At 40.5% G+C, this 26138-nt stretch overlaps 1 protein-coding gene across 9 annotated transcripts in view; it reads right to left on the bottom strand.

Annotated features, from left to right (window-relative positions):
* Positions 1 to 3292, bottom strand: part of LOC133542258 (protein max) — a 38504-nt gene extending 35212 nt beyond the window's left edge. For 2 of the 9 annotated variants that reach the window (XM_061886205.1, XM_061886206.1), the window contains exon 1: positions 3095 to 3286. In XM_061886205.1, coding sequence (XP_061742189.1) covers positions 3095 to 3130 — 36 coding nt within the window. In that variant the 5' untranslated portion in view covers positions 3131 to 3286. Of the gene's footprint in view, positions 1 to 2814; positions 2842 to 3094 lie in introns of those variants that run through there. The other 7 variants (XM_061886204.1, XM_061886202.1, XM_061886200.1 and 4 more) reach the window with 7 other exon arrangements.
* Between the last annotated feature and the right edge of the window lie 22846 nt (positions 3293 to 26138).

Genomic DNA, 26138 nt, shown 5'->3' with positions numbered 1-26138 from the left:
ATGACACATAGAATGGACCTGCTATCCCTGTTTAAATAAGAAAATCTCATTTCAGTGGGCTGTTAATTGTTAGCCGAATTTTAGTAACGTTTATTAATGAGCGAGTAGGTATGAATGATAGGTAAAATTCCAACAAAAAGTGCAGTTCCCCTTTAACATTGTCTGCAGAATTCGGTTGATTGCGTCGCCCAGGGCAGTGTTTTTCAACCACTGTGCCGCGGCACACTAGCAGCTTCACCTAATTGGTCCAAAAAATATTTGTTGTGTATATTAATAATTATAATCTGCAATTAATGTGCCGATCCTTAGTGTCTGTGTTGTCTCGAGCTCGGCAGAATAGCCATGTAATAATCCATATTAATAGTTGGCAGTTGGTAGTTATTGCTTTGTAAAAGTCGGAATGTGTCTGGTGAGATGGGGACAGTTTGTCGTGAACCCAATATGCAAAAGGTAAAAAGGTGTGTAACGCTTAAACCAAAGATGAACAAAAGGGAAAGCAAAAGGCATTGAAGCATAGGGATGGCTATACAAAACGAAAGTAAAACTGAACTGGCTACAAAGTAAACAGACACAGAATGCTGGACGACAGCAAAAACTTGCAACGTGTGGAGCAGAGATGGCGTCCACGACTTACATAGTCTTGCCTGTTAACACAAATCAGGTGTGGGTAGTAGCGCTAAAAGGAAGACATGAAACAGGAAAACACCAACAAAACAGGAAGGGCCACCTACTCAGTGGCCTAGTGGTTAGAGTGTCCGCCCTGAGATCGGTAGGTTGTGAGTTCCAATCCCGGCCGAGCATTAAAGGCCTACTGAAATTAGATTTTGTTATTTATACGGGAATAGCAGGTCCATTCTATGTGTCATACTTGATCATTTCGCGATATTGCCATATTTTTGCTGAAAGGATTTAGTAGAGAAAATCGACGATAAAGTTCTCCACTTTTGGTACTTCCTGAAAAACCATCGCATTTACCGGAAGTCGCAGACGACGACATCGCAAGTGTGGGGGCTCCTCACATATTCACATTGATTTTAATGGGAGCCTCCAAAAAAAACAGTTATTCAACCGAGAAAACGACAATTCCCCCATTAATTTGAGCAAGGATGAAAGATTCGTTTTTGAGGATAATAATAGCGACGGACTAGAAAAAAAATTTTGTAAAAAAACGCGATAGCATTTGGACGTATTCCGATGTTTTTAAACACATTTACTAGGATAATTCTGGGAAATCCCTTATCTTTCTATTGTGTTGCTAGTGTTTTAGTGAGTTTAATATTACCTGATAGTCGGAGGGGTTTGTCCACGAGTGTCTTAACCACAATTTTCTCACCGAAATCTGCTGGTTGACATTCGGTAGGATCCATGTCTGCTTGACCCCGCTCTGATCCATAGTAAAGTTTCAGCTCCGGGAAGTTTAAACAAGGAATCACCGTGTGTTTGTGTGGCTAAAGGTTAAAGCTTCCCAACTCCATCTTTCTACTGTGACTTCTCCAATATTAATTGAACAAATTGCAAAAGATTCAGCAACACAGATGTCCAAAATACTGTGTAATTATGCCGTTAAAGCAGACGACTTTCTCCTGTGTGTGTGCGTAGCGCTCATACTTCCTAAAAACGCGTGACGTCCTGCGTACACGTCATTAAACGACGTTTCCAAGACGAAACTCCCGGGAAATTTAAAATTGTAATTTAGTAAACTAAAAAAGCCGTATTGGCAAGTGTTGCAATGTTAATATTTCATCATTGATGCATAAACTATCAGACTGTGTGGTGGGTAGTAGTGGGTTTCAGTTGGCCTTTAAGGGTTGGAATTGGGAGTTAAATCACCATAAATGATTCCCGGGCGCAGCACCGCGGCTGCCCACTGCTCCCCTCACCTCCCAGGGGGTGAACAAGGGTGATGGGTCAAATGCAGAGAATAATTTCGCCACATCTCGTATGTGTGTGACAATCATTGGTACTTTAACTTTAAAGTTTAAGAGCGCAAGACAATAACTAAAGCACTACACACTAGAAAATGCCAACAAACTCATAATAAGGCACGACGACCTGGTGGGGTTTCATTTTTTTAACCTTATTAACTGGTGGTGTGCCTCCGGAGGATCTTTTAATAAAAAACAAACGTGCCTTGCCTCAAAAAAGGTTGAAAAACACTGGTCCAGGGAGTTTTTACACCCCCCTCATCACTGTGTTGTGCAGCTAGTTATACGTCATTCATTTAGCTTGCCAGTCCCTCGGTGGCCTGTGGAGAGGACGGCTCTAATCACAGGCTGCAACACAGGAAAACATCCCGACTGCAGCCCCTTTCCTGACACGAAAGCTTATCCGAGATGCAGCGGGCTGCACCATCAACGCCATTAATGCAGCATAATGTAAAGAGATGACCTAGATGTGCAAGAAACGTGTTAGAGATGCCACAACAGTGCCTGCACATACATGACTTCATCGGTGAAAATTGTTATCAAGAGACAAGCAGGAGGAGGGAAAAAAATGCTGCAGCTTGGTAAAGCTTTGGTCTAAATATAGCTGCCGTGTTACCGTGTCCCTATGGCCGCGTAAAGGAGGATGGGGGGAAACCCTGCTTGCAATGCACGAACCACTGCTCGTCAAAATGAACAAATATTATATTACTGTGCAACACGTCACGTGATCTGACTTATTGCTTTCACATTCGATTTGGAAAGTCAGCCCACACACGTCCCACGCCTTGTTATTAAAAGAAACAGGCATTATTGTGGAATCATTTTTGCAAGAATAGGAAGCCAGTGTCAATAATGGACAAATCAACCCCCCCAATTCGGTATTACGCACCACACAGTGATATCTCGGTGAGTCTTCCTGCAAAAGAACAGAACAAAAAGTACAATTGTAGCCATAATTGTTTAGCAACGTATCTGTTTTGTTTGCACCGAAACTGCTTTTTTTTATATTATTTTAAACAAGTACAGACAAATACTTGAGAGATGATAGAAACAAGCACGAGCCAGTTTATCGGTAGCTAAAGCTAGCCTGGTAGCTACTTGGGCTAAAATGAACACAAATAAGAGCATTTTGAAAACGGGCGGAAAAAAAAAAGATTGGCGGTACTCACGTCACTGTCGACTTCGATGTCGTCGTTATCACTCATTCTTCGACGAAACGGTGAAGTTTGAGAGGGACGCGGGGCTTAGAAAAACAACATGGGTCGCTTTAGCAGCCGAGCAGCTCACGTTCTGTTTGGAGAGCACGGAGGTGGCGGACTGTCTCCACGTGACTCCACTCCACACGCCAGGGCTGCCGCCTTCAAACGCGCATGCGCGCACCCCCAAGGGGTTGTGGGTATTGTGGTCTTCTTCTCAACGCTACCCCATAGAATATGGCGCTTTTTGACGTCTGTGGCCATTTTTACTCACATTGAAAAAGTCAGTTACTATAACCAAGATTATTGTTTACCATTACGTTCACAATGTGCATATTTATTACCGGAGTTGACTGAATCGTAAAAATGAAACTACAAGTCAACATGTGGCGAGTGTACGTGCGGCCACAACGCCCTGTTTTTTTTCTGGTGTTTTGTGGGAAATGTAGTTATTGTCGTATTACTATGTCATTGGCTAAAAAGGGCCAGGGCAGAGACACGTGGAATAGTAAAACGTTGTTTGTGTGTGTGTGTGTGTGTGTGTGTGTGTGTGTGTGTGTGTGTGTGTGTGTGTGTGTGTGTGTGTGTGTGTGTATATATATATATATATATATATATATCCATCCATCCATTTTCTACCGTTTATTCCCTTTTGGGGTCGCGGGGGGCGCTGGCGCCTATCTCAGCTACAATCGGGCGGAAGGCGGGGTACACCCTGGACAAGTCGCCCCCTCATCGCAGGGCCAACACAGATAGACAGACAACATTCACACTCACATTCACACACTAGGGACCATTTAGTGTTGCCAATCAACCTATCCCCAGGTGCATGTCTTTGGAGGTGGGAGGAAGCCGGAGTACCCGGGGAACCCACGCATTGGGGTCACGAGTCAATAATGTATCGATTTTTTCGATTCGATTGTCGATTCAAAAACGATATTTTCCCGATTCAAAACGGTTCTGTATTCATTCAATATATAGGATTTCAGCAGGATCTACCCCAGTTTGCTGACATGCTAGCAGAGTAGTAGATTTTTTTTTTTAAAAACTACTATAATTGTAAAGGACAGTGTATTATCAACTGATTGCAATAATGTACATTTGTTTTAACTATTAAACAAACCAAAAATATGACTTATTTTATCTTTGTGAAAACATTGGACACAGTGTGTTGTCAAGCTTAGGAGATGCGATGCAAGTGTAAGCCACTGTGACACTATTGTTCTTTTTTTAAATTTTTTATAAATGTGTAATGTCAATGAGGGATTTTTAAACACTGCTATGCTGAAATTATAACTAATATTGACCCTGTTGTTGATAATATTCATTTTTGTTTGACTACTTTCGGTTTGTTCTGTGTCGTGTTTGTGTCTCCTCTCAATTGCTCTGTTTATTGCAGTTCTGAATGTTGCTGGGTCAGGTTTGGTTTTGGAATTGGATTGCATTGTTATGGTATTGCTGTGTAGTGGTTTGTTAGATTGATTTAAAAAATACCCCGCCTTCCACCCGAAGGCGGGGTATTTTTTAAATCACTCTGGACAAGTCGCCACCTCATCGCAGAGCCAACACAGATAGACAGACAACATTCACACTCACATTCACACACTAGGGACCATTTAGTGTTGCCAATCAACCTATCCCCAGGTGCATGTCTTTGGAAGTGGGAGGAAGCCGGAGTACCCGGAGGGAACCCACGCATTCACGGGGAGAACATGCAAACTCCACACAGAAAGATCCCGAGCCTGGATTTGAACCCAGGACTACTCAGGACCTTCTTATTGTGAGGCAGATGCACTAACCCCTGTCCCACCGTGCTACCATGTCTAATAATAATAATAATAATAATAATGGATTTGATTTTTTGGGATTTTCTAGACACTCAAAGCGCTTGTGCAAATGATCCATCCATCTTCTTTCGATTATCCGAGGTCGGGTCGCGGGGGCAGCAGCCTAAGCAAACAAGCCCAGACTTCCCTCCCCGCAGCAACTTGGTCAAGCTCCTCTCGGAGGATTCCAAGGTATACCGAGGCCTACTGGGAGACATAGTCCCCCCTACGTGTCCTGGGTCTTTCCTGGGGCTTCCAAACGGGTCCCAACACTTTCCCAGGGAGTTTCATTTTTTTAAATCAAAATAATCACACTTTTAACTTGGATTGATCACAGTAACTTACTTGCTGACATAATGATGTCAATATTTTAGGACAGGGTGGGATACAATAAACTTTATTTATCCCACAATGGGGAAACACTGTGCTTGCCGCACAGATTTTACAAAGGATTAAAACAATTAAAACCCAATAAAAAAAACAATGAACAATGAGTAGTAATAATAACACCACTATTACCATCCATGAATACATACACACATTGCCCACTAAGTGGTTGCCGATAAATAAAAACTACATAAACTCTAACGTAAGTAAACATGGTTTGGATGAGCAACATCTGGTTGTAACACAAATTGTAAATAATCGACTCGTCTTCCTTTTTTGACAAAAATGTGCGCTCGATAAGGAGCTTATACTGTGGATTAGTTTGCACAACCAGCTCAGTAAATGTAAAAGAAAAAAACATCATCCTTTTCCCCCGCAGGTCAAGAGGCGGCCAGCAGCTGTGGGCGACACCCTTCCCTCCATCTCACCCCCAGCGGACCTTCCAGTGATACTGCCCATGAACAGTACTTTGTCATATTTCGGCATGCAAACAAACAATAATGTCTCAAAGCCGCACAGGCAGACGGGCTCAACCTATTTCAAGGTTGACAACACAACATGGCGCTGCTTCAATAATGCAATTCATGGCAGCGCAATAATACAGTTGCATCTTTTCAAGGAAAAACATGTTGGGGAAAAACAACCTATCGGGTACAACATTGTTTTTCAACCACTGTGCCGCGGCACACTAGTGTGCCGTGAGATACAGTCTGGTGTGCCGTGGGAGATTGTCTAATTTCACCTATTTGGGTTAAAAAAAATTCACACCAGTAATTATAGTCTGAAAATTATGTGTTGTTGTTGAGTGTCGGTGTTGTCTCGAGCTCAGCAGAGTAACCGTGTAATACTCTTCCATATCAGTAGGTGGCAGCCGGTGCTAATTGATTTGTAGATGTTGGAAACAGCGGGAGGCGGTGTGCAGGTAAAATTGTGTCTAATGCTTAAACCAAAAATAAACAAGATGTGAGTACCCCTAAAAAAAGGCATTGAAGCTAAAGGATGGCTATGCAGAACGAAACTAAAACTGAACTGGCTACAAAGTAAACAAATACAGAATGCTGGACGACAGCAAAGACTTACTGTGGAGCAAAAACGGCGTCCACAAAGTACATCTGTACATGACATGACAATCGACAATGTCCCCACATCCATCCATCCATCCATCCATCCATCCATCTTATTCCGCTTATCCGAGGTCGGGTCGCGGGGGCAACAGCTTGAGCAGGGAAACCCAGACTTCCCTCTCCCCAGCTACTTCGTCCAGCTCTTCCCGGGGGATCCCGAGGCGTTCCCAGGCCAGCCGGGAGACATAGTCTTCCCAACGTGTCCTGGGTCTTCCCCGTGGCCTCCTACTGGTTGGACGTGCCCTAAAGACCTCCCTAGGGAGGCGTTCGGGTGGCATCCTGACCAGAGGCCCAAACCACCTGATCTGGCTCCTCTCGATGTGGAGGAGCAGCGGCTTTACTTTGAGTTCCTCCCGGATGGCAGAGCTTCTCACCCTATCTCTAAGGGAGAGCCCCGCCACCCGGCGGAGGAAACTCATTTCGGCCGCTTGTACCCGTGATCTTATCCTTTCGGTCATGACCCAAAGCTCATGACCATAGGTGAGGATGGGAACGTAGATCGACCGGTAAATTGAGAGCTTTGCCTTCCGGCTCAGCTCCTTTTTCACCACAACTGATCGGTACAACGTCCGCATTACTGAAGACGCCGCACCGATCCGCCTGTCGATCTCACGATCCACTCTTCCCCCACTCGTGAACAAGACTCCTAGGTACTTGAACTCCTCCACTTGGGGCAGGGTCTCCTCCCCAACCCGGAGATGGCATTCCCCACAAAGAATGATAAAAACAACTGAAATATTCTTGATTGATAAAAACAAAGTAGATGCGGTAAATATCGGTCAAAGGAAGACATGAAACTGCAACAGGAAAATAACAAAAAAAGAGAAAACGCCACCAAAATAGGAGTGCAAGACAAGAACTAAAACACTACATACAGGAAAACAGCAAAAAAGTCCAAATAAGTCAAGGCGTGATGTGACAGGTGGTGACAGTACACCTACTTTGAGACAAGAGCTATAGTGATGCATGCTTAGTTATGGTTTAAAGTCATATCCAACAATTGCGACGACTTTTTACCGTCAACTGAGTTTTGTTTTTTTAATGATTTATGCTGGTGGTGTGCCTCCGGATTTTTTCAACGCGAAAAATGTGCCTTGGCTCAAAAAAGGTTGAAAAACACTGGGCTCCAATCTCCCCCCTTGACCTCGGAGTGACGCCATGAGTTCCGCAAGGTTGCAGCCTGCCCGGCACTTGTCATTGCCCCGTCGGGTCTGGAGTTGGAAGGGGGAAAAGGAGAGTTGAGAAAATGAGGCGTGTGACGCAGCAAAGTGCAATAATAGCACAGCAAAGTGCAATAATAGCATGCAGAGATCACCCCTCCCCCATGTCCTTACAGGGCTTGGCCTGTTTAACCAGTAAAGTGCCCTCCTTTGTGGCCCCCACCTTCCACCATACAGTCCACACACACTGGGAAGGACCCCGATATGTTTTTTGGGTTTTTTCCTACCCATTGTTGTCAATGAAAGAGGCGGGGGGTGGCATAACCCACTAGATTAAAGTTTATTATATTCACCAAGTGCTTCATTCTGTATAGTCAACTTTGCAGTTGGACACAACTTAACCAGGACTCCAGTACTTTGTTGTTGTATTGTGCATAACATTTAGTATAGGAGGGTCCCAAATTAGTTCGAGTACCACAAAAACCGTAGTATGAACATAATCATTTAAACAGAGTAAGTTATAGATGGCATAGGATGATAGGAATTGATCTTCAATATAAAATAATAAATAGGAGAACATCATAGTGTGATCCTGTGCAATGTAAAAACAATGACAGAAAACCAAAACAATAAACGCTCAGTTCAGCACAGTTTTTTTTTTAAGATAAAAAAAAAAAGGGCATAGAATTGAGTGATACTAAATGACTTGGAAGACAATGTAAAACAAGGCGAATGTTGGGCGTACCATTTTTTCAAAAACACTGCAACCATTCACTACTAACATTATTATGCAGCTGAGATAGGCTCCAGCAACCCCTGCAACCCCAAAAGGGACAAGAGGTAGAAAATGGATGGATGGATGTATACTATAGAAGAAAAAAATAACAGTATTGCGTTATTTTATATTATGCTACATTGTATTATATTATATTCCCATCCATTTTTTAAGGCTTGTCCCGTTCGGGATCGCGGAGGTGCTGGAGCCTATCTCAGCTGCATTCGGGAGGTAGGCGGCGTACACCCTGGACAAGTCGCCACCTCATCACAGAGTAGATGGACAGACAAATATTATATTATGTTGTATTGTATTATAGTGTATATATTTTTATGTATGTTTGGTCATCATGTTTATAAAATGTTTTTCTTGTACAGTATTGTGTATTGTATTTTTTAAACATGTCTGAAAGGATCCATTGGATTACATAAAAAAAAAAATATATATATATATATATATATATATATATATTATGTATGTGTTTCTGTATAGTTGGATATCATGTAAAATAAATCAGATTAAAAAAATATATATATTTTAACCCGGCTTCAATTCACTTATGTTGTATTATTTTATATAATATGTAAAAACATGTATATATTACATGGGTGGATGGATGGATGGATGGATATACTATCTATCTGACTGATTGATTGAAACTTTTATTAGTGTATTGCACAGTACAGTACATATTCCGTACAATTGACCACTAAATGGTAACACCCCAATAAGTTTTCCAACTTGTTTAAGTCATGGTCCACGTTAATCAATTCATGGTAATATATGTTTTTATTGTTTATTACATTACATTATATTACAGCATGTTCTATTATACTTTGTTTATATTATGTTATATAATAGTTTGGAAAAACGAATATTAATTATGTATATGTAATGAATGTTGAATTACAAACCCCGTTTCCATATGAGTTGGGAAATTGTGTTGGATGTAAATATAAACGGAATACAAAGATTTGCAAAACCTTTTCAACCTATCTTCAGTTGAATATGCTACAAAGACAAGATATTTGATGTTGAAACTCATAAACTTTTTTTTTTTGCAAATAATATTTAACCTAGAATTTCATGGCTGCAACACGGGCCAAAGTAGTTGGGAAAGAGCATGTTCACCACAGTGTTACATGAACTTTTCTTTTAATAACACTCAATAAACGTTTAGGAACTGAGGAAACTAATTGTTGAAGCTTTGAAAGTGGAATTCTTTCCCATTCTTGTTTTATGTAGCGCTTTAGTCGTTCAACAGTCCGGGGTCTCCGCTCTCGTATTTTACGCTTCATTATGCGCCACACATTTTTGATGGGAGACAGGTCTGGACTGCAGGCGGGCCAGGAAAGTACCCGCACTCTTTTTTTATGAAGCCACGCTGTTGTAACCCGTCCTGAATGTGGCTTGGCCTTGTCTTGCTGAAACAAGCAGTGGCGTCCATGAAAAAGATGCCAACTATCATGAAGAATAGGAGGGAAGTGTGCAGGAGGCTTTTGTCACTCTCCCTCTTCTCCTCCGGTGCCTGTTAGGACCTTGTTAGTCGACGCCATCACACGTTCTTCCTTTTCCTCTGCACAAGATCTGACAACACAGCACATGAAAGCCACCAGGAAGGTTGGGGCTAGAATCCAAGTAAGATTATGTCAAGTGTGGCCATCACACGCAGCGTTTGTTCCTGACACTGACGACTCGCTGCGGCGCCAGCCAAGGCCTGCGAGCCGGCATGGCAGTCATTATACGCAATACTGCCTTCAAAAATGCAGGGGAAAAAACAAACAATCCGCAATAATAGGAAGGGCAGTATCCTTTTTGCAAGATTATATGAAGAATCACACATTTTAATATCAAATGGAACACATTTTTATATGAACTACACTTGAAAAAAAAATCGATCTTAGTCTGGAGCCCTGGAGAGGGCGTCTAGACTGAGGCCAAGAGAAAAAACAATCATAGCCATAGCAAACATACCTCTTACATGTGCGTAAGAGGGAAACATCAAAAGAACACAAAGGACATTAAAGACATTAAAAGAGCAGAGCTGATGCACGCAGCCACTTCTACATACAGCTATGAATAAAAAGTAAAAGAAACATATACACTGTAGTGGTCTCTGCGGTGTTCCACGCCATCGTCTGCTGGGGTGGAGGGAGCCTGGCCAGATAAAAGAGCAGACCCAACAAAGCAACCAAGAGAACCGACTCAACTCTCAGCCAGTGTCCAGTCTTCATGGATGAGCGAGGATACATCCAAGAAGACCGAGGTGTCCGATACCTGCTCATTCAGCCAAGACACTGGGAAGCCTGTCCGTCCCGGCACTCAGTACTAGTTCCGCAGCCCTATCTCTTCATCTGCATCTCCTCCAGTCTCTCCGAATGGTCTCAGACTCAGCACCTGGTCTCCATGGCCAAAAGACTCCCGGGAGGCAAGTATTGGACTTAGGCCATATCTACACTAAGTCGTTTAACCCCTTAAACAAATAATTATTTAGCTTTTTGTCAACGTTTAATCAATGTCAGGCGTTGACCTTGATTTGACCATTTAATTTTGGTCATTTTCCAACCAATATTCTACAACACAAATACAATATTGAAACAACATACTTTTTGACGACGTTTAATCAATGTCAGGTTCTGACGTTGATTTTAACATTGAATTTTGGTAATTTCCCAACCAATATTCTACAACACAAGTACAACGTTGAAACACCATGCTTTTTGATGACTTTTAATCAATGTCAGGTTTTGACGTCAATTTGACCGTTTGATTTTGGTCGTTTTCCAACCAATATTTTAAACCAATACAACGTTGAAACAACATGCTTTTTGACTGCGTTTAATCAATGTCAGGTTCTGACGTTGATTTGAACATTGAATTTTGGTCATTTCCCAAGCAAAATTCCACAACACAAATACAACGTTGAAACAACATGCTTTTTGACGTTTAATCAATGTCAGGTTTTAACGTTGATTTGACCGTTTAGTTTTGGTCATTTTCCAACCAAAATTCCACAACACAAATACAATAATAAAACAAAATACTTTTTGACAATGTTTAATCAATGTCAGGTTCTGACGTTGATTTGAACATTGAATTTTGGTCATTTCCCAAGCAAAATTCCACAACACAAATACAACGTTGAAACAACATGCTTTTTGACGACGTTTAATCAATGTCAGGTTTTACCGTTGATTTGACCGTTTAATTTTGGTAATTTTCCAACCAAAATTCCACATCACAAATACAATAATAAAACAAAATACTTTTTGACAATGTTTAATCAATGTCAGGTTTTGACGTTGATTTGACCATTCAAATTTGGTCATTTTCCAACCAATATTGCACAACACAAATACACGTTGAAACATGCTTTTTGACGACGTTTAATCAATGTCAGGTTTTGACGTTGATTTGACCTTGGAATTTTGGTCATTTACCAACCAATATTTTACACACAAATATAACGTTGAAACAACATGCTTTTTGACAACGTTTAATCAATGTCAGGTTTTAACGTTGATTGGACCGTTTAATTTTGGTCATTTTCCAACCAAAATTCCACAACACAAATACAATAATAAAACAAAATACTTTTTGACAATGTTTAATCAATGTCAGGTTTTGACGTTGATTTGACCATTGAAATTTGGTCATTTTCCAACCAATATTGCACAACACAAATATAACGTTGAAACATGCTTTTTGATGACTTTTAATCAATGTCAGGTTTTGACGTCAATTTGACCGTTTGATTTTGGTCGTTTTCCAACCAATATTTTAAACCAATACAACGTTGAAACAACGTGCTTTTTGACTGCGTTTAATCAATGTCAGGTTCTGACGTTGATTTGAACATTGAATTTTGGTCATTTCCCAAGCAAAATTTCACAACACAAATACAACGTTGAAACAACATGCTTTTTGACTGCGTTTAATCAATGTCAGGTTCTGACGTTGATTTGAACATTGAATTTTGTCATTTACCAACCAATATTTTACACACAAATACAACGTTGAAACAACATGCTTTTTGACGTTTAATCAATGTCAGGTTTTAACGTTGATTTGACCGTTTAGTTTTGGTAATTTTCCAACCAAAATTCCACAACACAAATACAATAATAAAACAAAATACTTTTTGACAATGTTTAATCAATGTCAGGTTTTGACGTTGATTTGACCATTCAAATTTGGTCATTTTCCAACCAATATTGCACAACACAAATACAACGTTGAAACATGCTTTTTGACGACGTTTAATCAATGTCAGGTTTTGACGTTGATTTGACCATGGAATTTTGGTCATTTACCAACCAATATTTTACACACAAATATAACGTTGAAACAACATGCTTTTTGACAACGTTTAATCAATGTCAGGTTTTAACGTTGATTGGACCGTTTAATTTTGGTCATTTTCCAACCAAAATTCCACAACCAAATACAATAATAAAACAAAATACTTTTTGACAATGTTTAATCAATGTCAGGTTTTGACGTTGATTTGACCATTGAAATTTGGTCATTTTCCAACCAATATTGCACAACACAAATACAACGTTGAAACATGCTTTTTGATGACTTTTAATCAATGTCAGGTTTTGACGTCAATTTGACCGTTTGATTTTGGTCGTTTTCCAACCAATATTTTAAACCAATACAACGTTGAAACAACGTGCTTTTTGACTGCGTTTAATCAATGTCAGGTTCTGACGTTGATTTGAACATTGAATTTTGGTCATTTCCCAAGCAAAATTTCACAACACAAATACAACGTTGAAACAACATGCTTTTTGACTGCGTTTAATCAATGTCAGGTTCTGACGTTGATTTGAACATTGAATTTTGGTCATTTACCAACCAATATTTTACACACAAATACAACGTTGAAACAACATGCTTTTTGACGTTTAATCAATGTCAGGTTTTAACGTTGATTTGACCGTTTAGTTTTGGTCATTTTCCAACCAGAATTCCACAACACAAATACAATAATAAAACAAAATACTTTTTGACAATGTTTAATCAATGTCAGGTTTTGACGTTGATTTGACCATTGAAATTTGGTCATTTTCCAACCAATATTGCACAACACAAATACAACGTTGAAACATGCTTTTTGACAACGTTTAATCAATGTCAGGTTCTGACGTTGATTTGATCATTGAATTTTGGTCATTTTCCAACCGATATTCCACAACACAAATATATGGCCGCAAAGTCATGCGCGTACACACGCACGCGCCCACGTCGACGGAAGAGACATCCGCTCTGTATCCGGGCGGGTGGGGCGATCCTTAGGGGGGATCCTGAGGGGCGGCGTGAAATAGGTAACAGTCAATTTTCAGAGGCGGAGCTGATCCTCTAGGAGGGCCCCAAACGAATGTGACAGTTACGCGGCTTGTGTGTACTAGAGGCGGACTCGTATAGGAGTATCTTGCTGTGTGGGATGCCAAGGGGTACGTGAGATTTTTTTTTAAATATTCTAAAAAAACAGCCACAATTGAAAAATCCTTGATAAATATATTTATTGAATAATACTTCAAGAAAATATGAATGTAAGTTCATAAACTGTGAAAAGAAATGCAACAATGCAATATTCAGTGTTGACAGCTAGAATTTTTGTGGACATGTTCCATAGATATTGATGTTAATGATTTTTTTTTTTTTGTGAAGAAATGTTTAGAATTAAGTTGATGAATCCAGATGGATCTCTATTACAATCCCCAAAGAGGGCACTTTAAGTTGATGATTACTTCTATGTGTAGAAATCTTTATTTATAATTGAATCACTTGTTTATTTTTCAACGAGTTTTTAGTTATTTTTATATCTTTTTTTCCAAATAGTTCAAGAAAGACCACTACAAATGAACAATATTTTGCACTATTATACAATTTAATAAATCAGAAACTGATGACATAGTGCTGTATTTTACTTCTTTATCTCTTTTTTTCAACCAAAAATGCTTTGCTCTGATTAAGGGGTACTTGAATTGAAAACATGTTCACAGGGGGTACATCACTGAAAAAAGGTTGAGAACCACTGCTGTACAATATACAAAACACTATAGAAATACAAAATACTGTACAATATAAAGAACAAGACAAGAGTACCGGAGTAATGAATAACAATCAGTGTCGGATGTATTGCACTCGAAGGGTAGTATTGCACAATTGGGTATGAGGGTAGGATATTGTATACGGGTGAATTATTTATAATAAGTTAGAGTTCAAGATGGGGACAGCTCTGGGAAAGAAGCTGTCTCTGAGCCTGTCTGTTGCACCTGTAGCGCCTGCCCGATGGTAGCAGGTCGAACAGGTGAAAGCTAGGGTGTGTGCTGTCCTTGGTGATGCGTTTTGCTCTGTTGAGGCAACGGGAGTTGTGTAAACCCTTCAGGGAGGTGAGGGGGCAGCTGATGATTTAGATTTAGAAGAGAAGGCAACGGGCGATTGCAGTTATTTGGGATACGACACTTCTCAGACGGCAAGAGAACTTTCCAACAGTCAGTCATGACTCTACTCCCGTGGATGTGATGGTGATAGGCGGTGTGTGACTACACAAATAGCTTTATGGATGCGACTGTGAAATGGCCAGGCAGCGTGCATGATGCCCGTATCTTCGCTCACTCCGCCGTTAGCGTGCAGCTGAAAGATGGAACCATCCCCTCGTGTCCCAAACAGTTTATGGCCTTGTCTACTTTTTCATGTCCGTTAAAGATTTGATTAATTTATGATGGCTCGGGAAGTCCTGTGGGGAGTGCTCAGAGAGTATGGGGTATCGGACTGTCTTATTGTGGCAGTCCGATCCCTGTATGATCAGTGTCAGAGCTTGGTCCGCATTGCTGGCAGTAAGTCGGACATGTTTCCAGTGAGGGTTGGACTCCGCCAAGGCTGTCCTTTGTCACCGATTCTGTTCCTAACTTTTATGGACAGAATTTTTAGACGCAGTCATGGCGTTGAGGGGTTCCGGTTTGGTGGCCGCGGGATTAGGTCTCTGCTTTTTGCAGATGATGTGGTCCTGATGACTTCATCTGGCCAGGATCTTCAGCTCTCACTGGATCGGTTCGCAGCCGAGTGTGAAGCGACTGGGATGAGCATCAGCACCTCCAAGTCTGAGTCCATGGATCTTGCTCGGAAAAGGGTGGAGTGCCATCTCCGGGTTGGGGGGGGAGACACTGCCCCAAGTGGAGGAGTTCAAGTACCTCGGAGTCTTGTTCACGAGTGAGGGAAGAGTGGATCGTGAGATCGACAGGCGGATCGGTGCGGCGTATTCAGTAATGCGGACGCTGTATCGATCCGTTGTGGTGAAGGAGGAGCTGAGCCGGAAGGCAAAGCTCTCTATTTACGGGTCGATCTAAGTCCCCATCTCCACCTATGGTCATGAGCTTTGGGTTATAACTGAAAGGACAAGATCACAGGTACAAGCGGTCAAAACTAGTTTCCTCCGCCAGGTGGCGGGGCTCTCCCTTAGAGATAGGGTGAGAAGCTCTGCCATCCGGGAGGAACTCAAAGTAAAGCCGCTGCTCCTCCACATCGAGAGGAGCCAGATGAGGTGGTTCGGGCATCTGGTCAGGATGCCACCCGAACGCCTCCCTAGAGAGGTGTTTTGGGCACGTCCAACCGGTAGGAGGCCACGGGGAAGACCCAGGACACGTTGGGAAGACTATGTCTCCCGGCTGGCCTAGGAACGCCTCGGGATTCCCTGGGAAGAGTTGGACGAATTGGCTGGGGAGAGGAGCGTCTGGGCTTCTCTGCTTAGGCTGCTGGCCCCGCGACCCGACCTCGGATAAGCGGAAGAAGATGGATGGATGGATGGATGATGGCTCAGGTGTGATTCACTACAATAGGGCCCCACAGCACACTGGATTGTAGTTCGATGAAGTACCACAACACTGTATTTTGTTGAAAGGAGATGCATTTTAATTGAAAAACTTGCACACAAAACACAGCAAACAAATGTAAAATACACAGCAAACTATTTACAACATAGCCACCATGAATTGATTAACATGGAACCCGACTTAAACAAGCTGAAAAACATATTCGGGTGTTACCATTTAGGGGTTAATTGTAAGGAATATGTACCGTACTGTGCAATCTACTAATAAACATTTCAATCAATCAAGTCTTTTAAATAACTCTTCAAACTTAAAGTGTTTACAAATTACAAAAAAGAAGAACCATGATAAACATTCTGAATGTATTCACTTATTCATTCTTTCATTCTCAAAATAATCTTACTTATCGCATCGTATGGAATAAAACTTACTTCAACAATTATTTATTTATTTTTATTGTGATTACTTATGGAGTATATTGTGAATAAAATGAGAACAGAAAGTGTAGAAAACTTTTAGCCACTGTTATGTAAAAGAAAAGGGGTAGGATTAAATAAGCTCTGCTTCTTCCTACTCCTTTTCGAACACGTTGAAAAGAGAAACTGGAAATTCTGATGTATCATGTTGTATGCTTGCATGTTCCAAATAAACTCAAACTCAAACTCAAATTTCACAGTGAAGTAAAGTCATCTTCTGGAGAATTTGGAGCAGATGGACGCTCAGGTTTTGTTTTTGTATTTTTCCGTGCATGCGTACTAAGAGGGGGTGCGGGGGTTTTAAACGGTGGCATTGTTGTGAGTGGACACGGATAAGGTTAGGTGTGATTTACCCTGGACACGGGGCCTTAGAAACATTCTGGTCAACGATGCTCCTTTTGTGTCGTTTTTTACAACTGAATGGAATGCTAACGTGGGTGATTACGACTGATTCGGTTCGTAGTGGTCGTTCCAAAGCGATCGTTTTGCCACACAACACCTTAGGCTAACGAGGAGCAATTCCACTTTAGCGACTGTCGTTGGCGTTGACAGAAACTTTGCCCTGCGAGACTAGCTCTGAACGATCTAAACCTGGGATTATATCGGTCACATTTCATCTAAATCTATGAGCATGAAGAGACGAGAGGCGAAACGTTTTCTAAAACAAACTGAACAGTCCAGTTGCGATCGATTGAATGTCCAGAGATTACAATGACCTGGATGAATGAGAACATTCATGGACATATTGTAACGTAACATAGCACAGCGTAGAACACAATACGCCTAACCCATAGCATAGCATGGCACAGCACAGCACAATCCAACATAATTCAACATAGCATAGCATAGCATAGTGTAGCGTAGCACAGCCCATCACAACTTAACATAAAACAACATAGCATATCTTAACACAACATAGCATAATGTAGCATAGCACAGCCCACAATTTAACATAAAACAACATAGCATAGCATAGTGTAGCATAGCACAACCCACCACAACTTAATACAACATTGCATAGCATAGCATAGCATAGCATAGCATAGCCCACCACAACTTAATACAACATAGCATAATGTAGCATAGCATAATGTAGCGTAGCATAGTGTAGCATAGCACAGCCCAACACAACTTAATACAACATTGCATAGCATAGCATAGCATAGCATAGACCACCACAACTTAATACAACATAGCATAGTGTAGCATACTATAGTGTAGCATAGCATAGTGTAGCATAGCACAGCCCACCACAACTTAATACAATATTGCAGAGCATAGGATAGCATAGCATAGCACAGCATAGCCCACCACAACTTAATATAACATAGCATAGTGTAGCATATCATAGTGTAGCATAGCATAGTGTAGCATAGCACAGCCCACCACAACTTAATACAAAATTGCATAGCATAGCATAGCATAGTATAGCATAGCATAGCCCACCACAACTTAATACAACATAGCATAGTGTAGCATAGCATAGTGTAGCATAGCACAGCCCACCACAACTTAATACAAAATTGCACAGCATAGCATAGCATAGTATAGCATAGCACAGCCCACCCCAACTTAATACAAAATTGCATAGCATAGCATAGCATAGCATAGCATAGTATAGCATAGCATAGCATAGCGTAGCATAGCGTAGCATAGCATAGCATAGCCCACCACAACGTAATACAACATAGCATAGTGTAACAAAGCATACTGTAGCATAGCACAGCCCACCACAACTTAATACAACATTGCATAGCATAGCATAGCACAGCATAGCGTAGCATAGCATAGCCCACCACAACATAATACAACATAGCATAGTGTAGCAAAGCATAGTGTAGCATAGCACAGCCCACCACAACTTAATAAAACATTGCATAGCATACCATAGCATAGCACAGCATAGCATAGCATAGCAGAGCCCACCACAACTTAATACAACATAGCATAGTGTAGCATAGCATAGTGTAGCATAGCACAGCCCACCACAACTTAATACAACATTGCATAGCATAGCACAGCGTAGCATAGCATAGTGTGGCATAGTACAGCCAACCACAACCTAACATAATACAACATAGCATAGCGTAGCATAGTGTAGCCTAGCACAGCCCACCACAACTTAACATAATACAACATAGCATAGCACATCATTGCGCCAAGTGCGTGCTCTTTCAGTCAATCGAGAGGAGCCAGATGAGGTGGTTCGGGCATCTGGTCAGGATGCCACCCGAACGCCTCCCTAGGGAGGTGTTTCGGGCACGTCCAACCGGTAAGAGGCCACGGGGAAGACCCAGGACACGTTGGGAAGACTATGTCTCCCGGCTGGCCTAGGAACGCCTCGGGATTCCCTGGGAAGAGTTGGACGAAGTGGCTGGGGAGAGGAGCGTCTGAGCTTTTCTGCTTAGGCTGCTGCCCCCACGACCCGACCTTGGATAAGCGGAAGAAGATGGATGGATGGATGGATGATGGCTCAGGTGTGATTCACTACAATAGGGCCCCACAGCACACTGGATTGTAGTTCGTTGAAGTACCACAACACTGTATTTTGTTGAAAGGAGATGCATTTTAATTGAAAAACTTGCACACAAAACACAGCAAACAAATGTAAAATACACAGCAAACTATTTACAACATAGCCACCATGAATTGATTAACATGGACCCCGACTTAAACAAGCTGAAAAACATATTCGGGTGTTACCATTTAGGGGTTAATTGTAAGGAATATGTACCGTACTGTGCAATCTACTAATAAACATTTCAATCAATCAAGTCTTTTAAATAACTCTTCAAACTTAAAGTGTTTACAAATTACAAAAAAGAAGAACCATGATAAACATTCTGAATGTATTCACTTATTCATTCTTTCATTCTCAAAATAATCTTACTTATCGCATTGTATGGAATAAAACTTACTTCAACAATTATTTATTTATTTTTATTGTGATTACTTATGGAGTATATTGTGAATAAAATGAGAACAGGAAGTGTAGAAAACTTTTAGCCACTGTTATGTAAAAGAAAAGGGGTAGGATTAAATAAGTTCTGCTTCTTCCTACTCCTTTTCGAACATGTTGAAAAGAGAAACTGGAAATTCTGATGTATCATGTTGTATGCTTGCATGTTCCAAATAAACTCAAACTCAAACTCAAATTTCACAGTGAAGTAAAGTCATCTTCTGGAGAATTTGGAGCAGATGGACGCTCAGGTTTTGTTTTTGTATTTTTCCGTGCATGCGTACTAAGAGGGGGTGCGGGGGTTTTAAACGGTGGCATTGTTGTGAGTGGACACGGATAAGGTTAGGTGTGATTTACCCTGGACACGGGGCCTTAGAAACATTCTGGTCAACGATGCTCCTTTTGTGTCGTTTTTTACAACTGAATGGAATGCTAACGTGGGTGATTACGACTGATTCGGTTCGTAGTGGTCGTTCCAAAGCGATCGTTTTGCCACACAATACCTTATGCTAACAAGGAGGAAATCCACTTTAGCGACTGTCGTTGGCGTTGACAGAAACGATGCTCTGCGAGACTAGCTCCGAACGATCTAAATCTGGGATTATATCGGTCACATTTCATCTAAATCTATGAGCATGAAGGGACGAAAGGCGAAACGTCTTCTAAAACAAACTGAACAGTCCAGTTGCGATTGATTGAATGTCCAGAGATTACAATGACCTGGATGAATGAGAACATTCATGGACATATTGTAACGTAACATAGCACAGCGTAGAACACAATACGCCTAACCCATAGCATAGCATGGCACAGCACAGCACAATCCAACATAATTCAACATAGCATAGCATAGCATAGTGTAGCGTAGCACAGCCCATCACAACTTAACATAAAACAACATAGCATATCTTAACACAACATAGCATAATGTAGCATAGCACAGCCCACAATTTAACATAAAACAACATAGCATAGCATAGTGTAGCATAGCACAACCCACCACAACTTAATACAACATTGCATAGCATAGCATAGCCCACCACAACTTAATACAACATAGCATAATGTAGCATTGCATAGCATAGCATAGCATAGCGTAGCATAGCATAGACCACCACAACTTAATACAACATAGCATAGTATAGTGTAGCATAGCATAGTGTAGCATAGCACAGCCCACCACAACTTAATACAACATTGCAGAGCATTAGATAGCATAGCATAGCACAGCGTAGCCCACCACAACTTAATACAACATAACATAGTGTAGCATAGCATAGTGTAGCATAGCATAGTGTAGCATAGCACAGCCCACCACAACTTAATACAAAATTGCATAGCATAGCATAGTATAGCATAGCATAGCATAGCGTAGCATAGCATAGCCCACCACAACGTAATACAACATAGCATAGTGTAGCAAAGCATAGTGTAGCATAGCACAGCCCACCACAACTTAATACAACATTGCATAGCATAGCATAGCACAGCATAGCGTAGCATAGCATAGCCCACCACAACATAATACAACATAGCATAGTGTAGCAAAGCATAATGTAGCATAGCATAGCCCACCACAACATAATACAACATAGCATAGTGTAGCATAACACAGCCCACCACAACTTAATACAACATTGCATAACATAGCATAGCACAGCATAGCATAGCATAGCATAGCCCACCACAACTTAATACAACATAGCATAGTGTAGCATAGCATAATGTAGCATAGCACAGCCCACCACACCTTAATACAACATTGCATAGCATAGCACAGCGTAGCATAGCATAGTGTGGCATAGTACAGCCCACCACAACCTAACATAATACAACATAGCATAGCGTAGCATAGTGTAGCATAGCACAGCCCACCACCACTTAACATAATACAACATAGCATAGCACATCATTGCGCCAAGTGTGTGCTCTTTTAGTCAATTAGTGCACATATATACAGCCCGGTCCCTGGCCCAAATTTTTTTTATAGTAATTTGGAAGAATTTATCTGAATGTGCATGAACTATTTCTGTTCAAAATTGTTAGAAATGTCACGTTTAAATATTAACCATCAGTTTACTGTGCTGTGCCAACTGTACTACTATACTATATGTATTTTCTATTGTTTTATTGAAAATAAAACAGCAAAGTCCATTTGGCTGTTTTAATTATGAGAAACAACTGTTTCAAAGTCTTAATAATTTTTGTTTCATTCTTGAAGTAAGAAATTATTACTTTAAAAAAGTAGTTTGATGCGTTGATGACACAGCTTTGTGTCACGACGTGGACTATGGTGAGGTTTGTTTTCCCGTGGTGCAAAGCGATTGGACCGAACACGAAGTGAAGATAATGACATATTTTAATTTTACTACAAACAGGAACAAACAAAATGCGCTCTCAGCGGAGGTTCAAAACTTGGCTATGAAAACAAAAACTTGCACCAAGGCAAAACTATGGACATAAAACCAAACTTGCACTATGGCATGAATAACGAAAAACTTACTTGGAACGAGAAAGGAACATGGATCAACGGCATGAATAACAATCCAATCCAATCCATCCATCCATCCATCCATTTTCTACCGCTTATTCCCTTTCGGGGTCGCGGGGGGCGCTGGCGCCTATCTCAGCTACAATCGGGCGGAAGGCGGGGTACACCCTGGACAAGTCGCCGCCTCCAATCCAATCCAATCCACTTTATTTATATGGCACATTTAAACCACAAAAACGTTTCCAAAGTGCTGCACCTGTGCAGTGATGACAGGTGCGTCAGTCCAGACAAATCAGGTGCGTGAGTCGTGAACACGTAACAGGTGAAAACTAATGGGTTGGCAAGGTGACAAAACAAACAAGAATGCCCATAGAGTCCAAAACAAAACAGAACGTGACCATAAAACATGACACAGCTTTGCAACAGTTGATATTCTAGTTTCAAGCATGTTTTACTCAATGCAGGTCATAAAATCTCAGTAACAAGCTGTAATATCTTACTGAGATCATTTAGGACCAAAACACTTAAAACAAGTAAAACACTCGAACATAAAATCTGCTTAGTGAGGAGAAGAAGTTTCTCATCAGACAAAAAATAAGCAAATATCACTCTTATTTGAGATATGTAATCTTACTTAGTTTTAAGTTTTTTGCAGTGTGCATAGTGCACCATACAAAAATCCAATGATAAAATGAGTGTCAATAAATGTAAAGACTTTATAGCACTATTCTATTGCTCATTTCCATTATTGACCTGTGTGTGCAGTGCAGATCTCCCTGTCCTTTTCTGCACTGCGTGAGGCAGCGGAGCCAACGTTTGACACATCGGATCATTTGATGGTGCTTATCGTCTGTATTTGTTGACTCCTGTCGGGTGTTGAACTCCGTTATCAACTCATAAAACTAGCAATAGGCAGAGCCCAGATGCTCCAGATGTGCACTAGATGGCAGCTGTGCACAGCTGCAAGCTTTCAGTCAGCAGCATATAAACCAGTAGAGGGTTGGCAGCGGTGAAGAGAAGACGCACCTGGCAGGTAAACAACACCTATTTTGTGTTATTTTGGACAATTGTGTGCCTTTTCTTTTTCATGAGCATCAAATGGATGAAAGTGCATGTGCGGAGAGGATGATGCCAATGTTTGTCGATGATATTCCTATTATTGATACATGTTCCAATAAATAAACAATGTTTTGAGTCCAAGTTGTGAGAGTGGGAAGTGAAGCATGCTGGGATTATTAGCTTCAAGGTTGTTAAGGCCATAATCTCTTCTGCACTATGAACTGTTTTGCTTATCAATATTGTCCATCCATCCATCCATCCATCCATCCATCCATCATCTTCCGCTTATCCGAGGTTGGGTCGCGGGGGCAGCAGCCCAAGCAGGGAAGCCCAGACTTCGCTCTCCCCAGCCACTTCGTCCAGCTCCTCCCGGGGGATCCCGAGGCATTCCCAGGCCAGCCGGGAGACATAGTCTTCCCAACGTGTCCTGGGTCTTCCCCGTGGCCTCCTACTGGTTGGACGTGCCCTAAAAACACCCTAGGGAGGCGTTCGGGTGGCATCCTGACCAGATGCCCGAACCACCTCATCTGGCTCCTCTCGATGTGGAGGAGCAGCGGCTTTACTTTGAGCTCCTCCCGGATGACAGAACTTCTCACCCTATCTCTAAGGGAGAGCCCCGCCACCCGGCGGGGGAAACTCATTTCGGCCGCTTGTACCCGTGATCTTATCCTTTCAGTCATGACCCAAAGCTCATGACCATAGGTGAGGATAGGAACGTAGATCGACCGGTAAATTGAGAGCTTTGCCTTCCGGCTCAGCTCCTTCTTCACCACAACGGATCGATACAACGTCCGCATTACTGAAGACGCCGCACCGATCCGCCTGTCGAGCTCACGATCCAATCTTCCCCCACTCGTGAACAAGTCTCGTGAACTTATCAATATCGCCGCTTTGCTTTTTCCAATACAACTTTCTGACATGGATTTTATTATGAGGTATTGGGAACGATCTGTCAATGTGAATACAATTCGTATATGTACACAATAATGACCTTGTGTGAGAGAAATACGACACATTTAGAATCAAAGTCGGAATGGATAATCTTGTTTTAATGCCAAGTACATTTACACATGCAACAAATTTGTATGTAAAAAACCGAATACAATACATATATACATACATATATATATTCATACATCTATACATATATCCACATACATACATATAAATATATACATAAATACACATACATATATATAATATAAATATGTACATATATATACATACATATATACTGTATGTACGTCTATATGTATATACGTATAGATATATGTGTATGTACTCAGGCATATCCATCCATCCATTTTCTGCCGCTTATTCCCTTTTGGGGTCACGGGGGGCGCGAGTGCCTGTCTCAGCTACAATCAGGCGGAAGGCGGTGTACACCCTGGACTCTATATATATATATATATATATATATATATATATATATATATATATATATATACATATATATAATTTATATCTATATTTCCGTGTGTATATATACATATATGTGTTTATGTGTGTGTAGGTATATAAAATAAAAAAGTAAAAAAATATATGCAGCCAAAAGATTTTATTTTTTATTTTAACTTTGCTAAGTACATTTACACATACAAGGAATTCTCTCTCTCTCTCAACTATTAACTTTTTTATTATATATATCTATATAGAATAAAGGGGTAAAATATAAGAAGATAATCACAATATATAAAAAATTGTTTTATACATTAACTTTGTAACTCATAGTATGTACGTATCCTATATATATATTTATATGTATATATACATATATATAAATATGTATGTATATAATAAATAAGTAAAATAAAATATGTATATATATATGTATGTATATATATATATAATAAATAAGTAAAATAGAATATGTATACATATGTATAATAGTAAAATAAAAAATAAGCAATTGACAATACAGTATATAACAATTCAATGTATATATTAATCATCAATCAATCAGTATTTATTTATATAGCCCTGAATCACAAGTGTCTCAAAGGGCTGCACAACAACATCCTCGGTTCAGATCCTACATCAGGGCAAGAAAATACTCAACCCAGTGGGATGACAACGAGAAACCTTGGAGAGGACCGCAGATGTGGCTGACATTTTTTGGACAAGTGACCATAATTATAAAATGGAGTGTGCGTATTTGACATTCAGTCATTATAAAATCTAAAAAAAAATAGGCAAAAAGTGAGTGTGCAGAAATAAAGTACTTATTATAATAATGTTTCACTATGTAGGATAAAAAGCACCGTAAATGGGGAAAAAACAGAGTAATAGTGCTGTAAAAGGTAAAAATGATGAATAATGCATTTATTACAACACCATTCGGTCACTCCAGGACTTCTGAAAGTTGCAACGTTTTGAGGGTCTCAATTCATTTTGATTTGTTGTAATTTTTTAGATTTTTTTAATCTTTTTTTTAAATCTTTCTTGTAACCTCAAAAACACAGGAACTAATATTTTAAAACTGTATTGATGTTTTGTACTACGCATACACTAGATGGCAGTATAAATACGTATTTAAATGTCCTTACCAAATTACTGTGCTTATTATAAGTGATAATAGTAATAATAAATTACCATTGATCGTCATTCTGTCTGTTTAGTCGTCCACAAGTTGCAGACTTTCTCCGTGTGTGTTTTTTGGGAATTGTTGGAAAACCATCTATAGCGTACCTTTTTGTTCGCAGTTCGAGAGATGATGAGAGATTATCATCACACCTCAACATATCTAACATGTAAATGCTGCCTCTTTTCTTGCTAGATCAGCATTGCAAATGAAAAGCTGTTCTTCAATGTCTTACTTTGGATAAATAAAGCTTAAATACTGACTCAAGTGAATGACTGCTTATTTTTTTGCCAAAAATAATCTCGATAGAGGAAACAATATGAATTGATCATATGTAT

Source organism: Nerophis ophidion, linkage group LG24 (genome assembly GCF_033978795.1).
Source record: "Nerophis ophidion isolate RoL-2023_Sa linkage group LG24, RoL_Noph_v1.0, whole genome shotgun sequence".
NCBI classification, from domain to species: domain Eukaryota; kingdom Metazoa; phylum Chordata; class Actinopteri; order Syngnathiformes; family Syngnathidae; genus Nerophis; species Nerophis ophidion.
The sequence above is the reverse complement of the archived record's forward strand: the minus strand, read 5'-3'. Positions and strand labels throughout refer to the sequence as shown.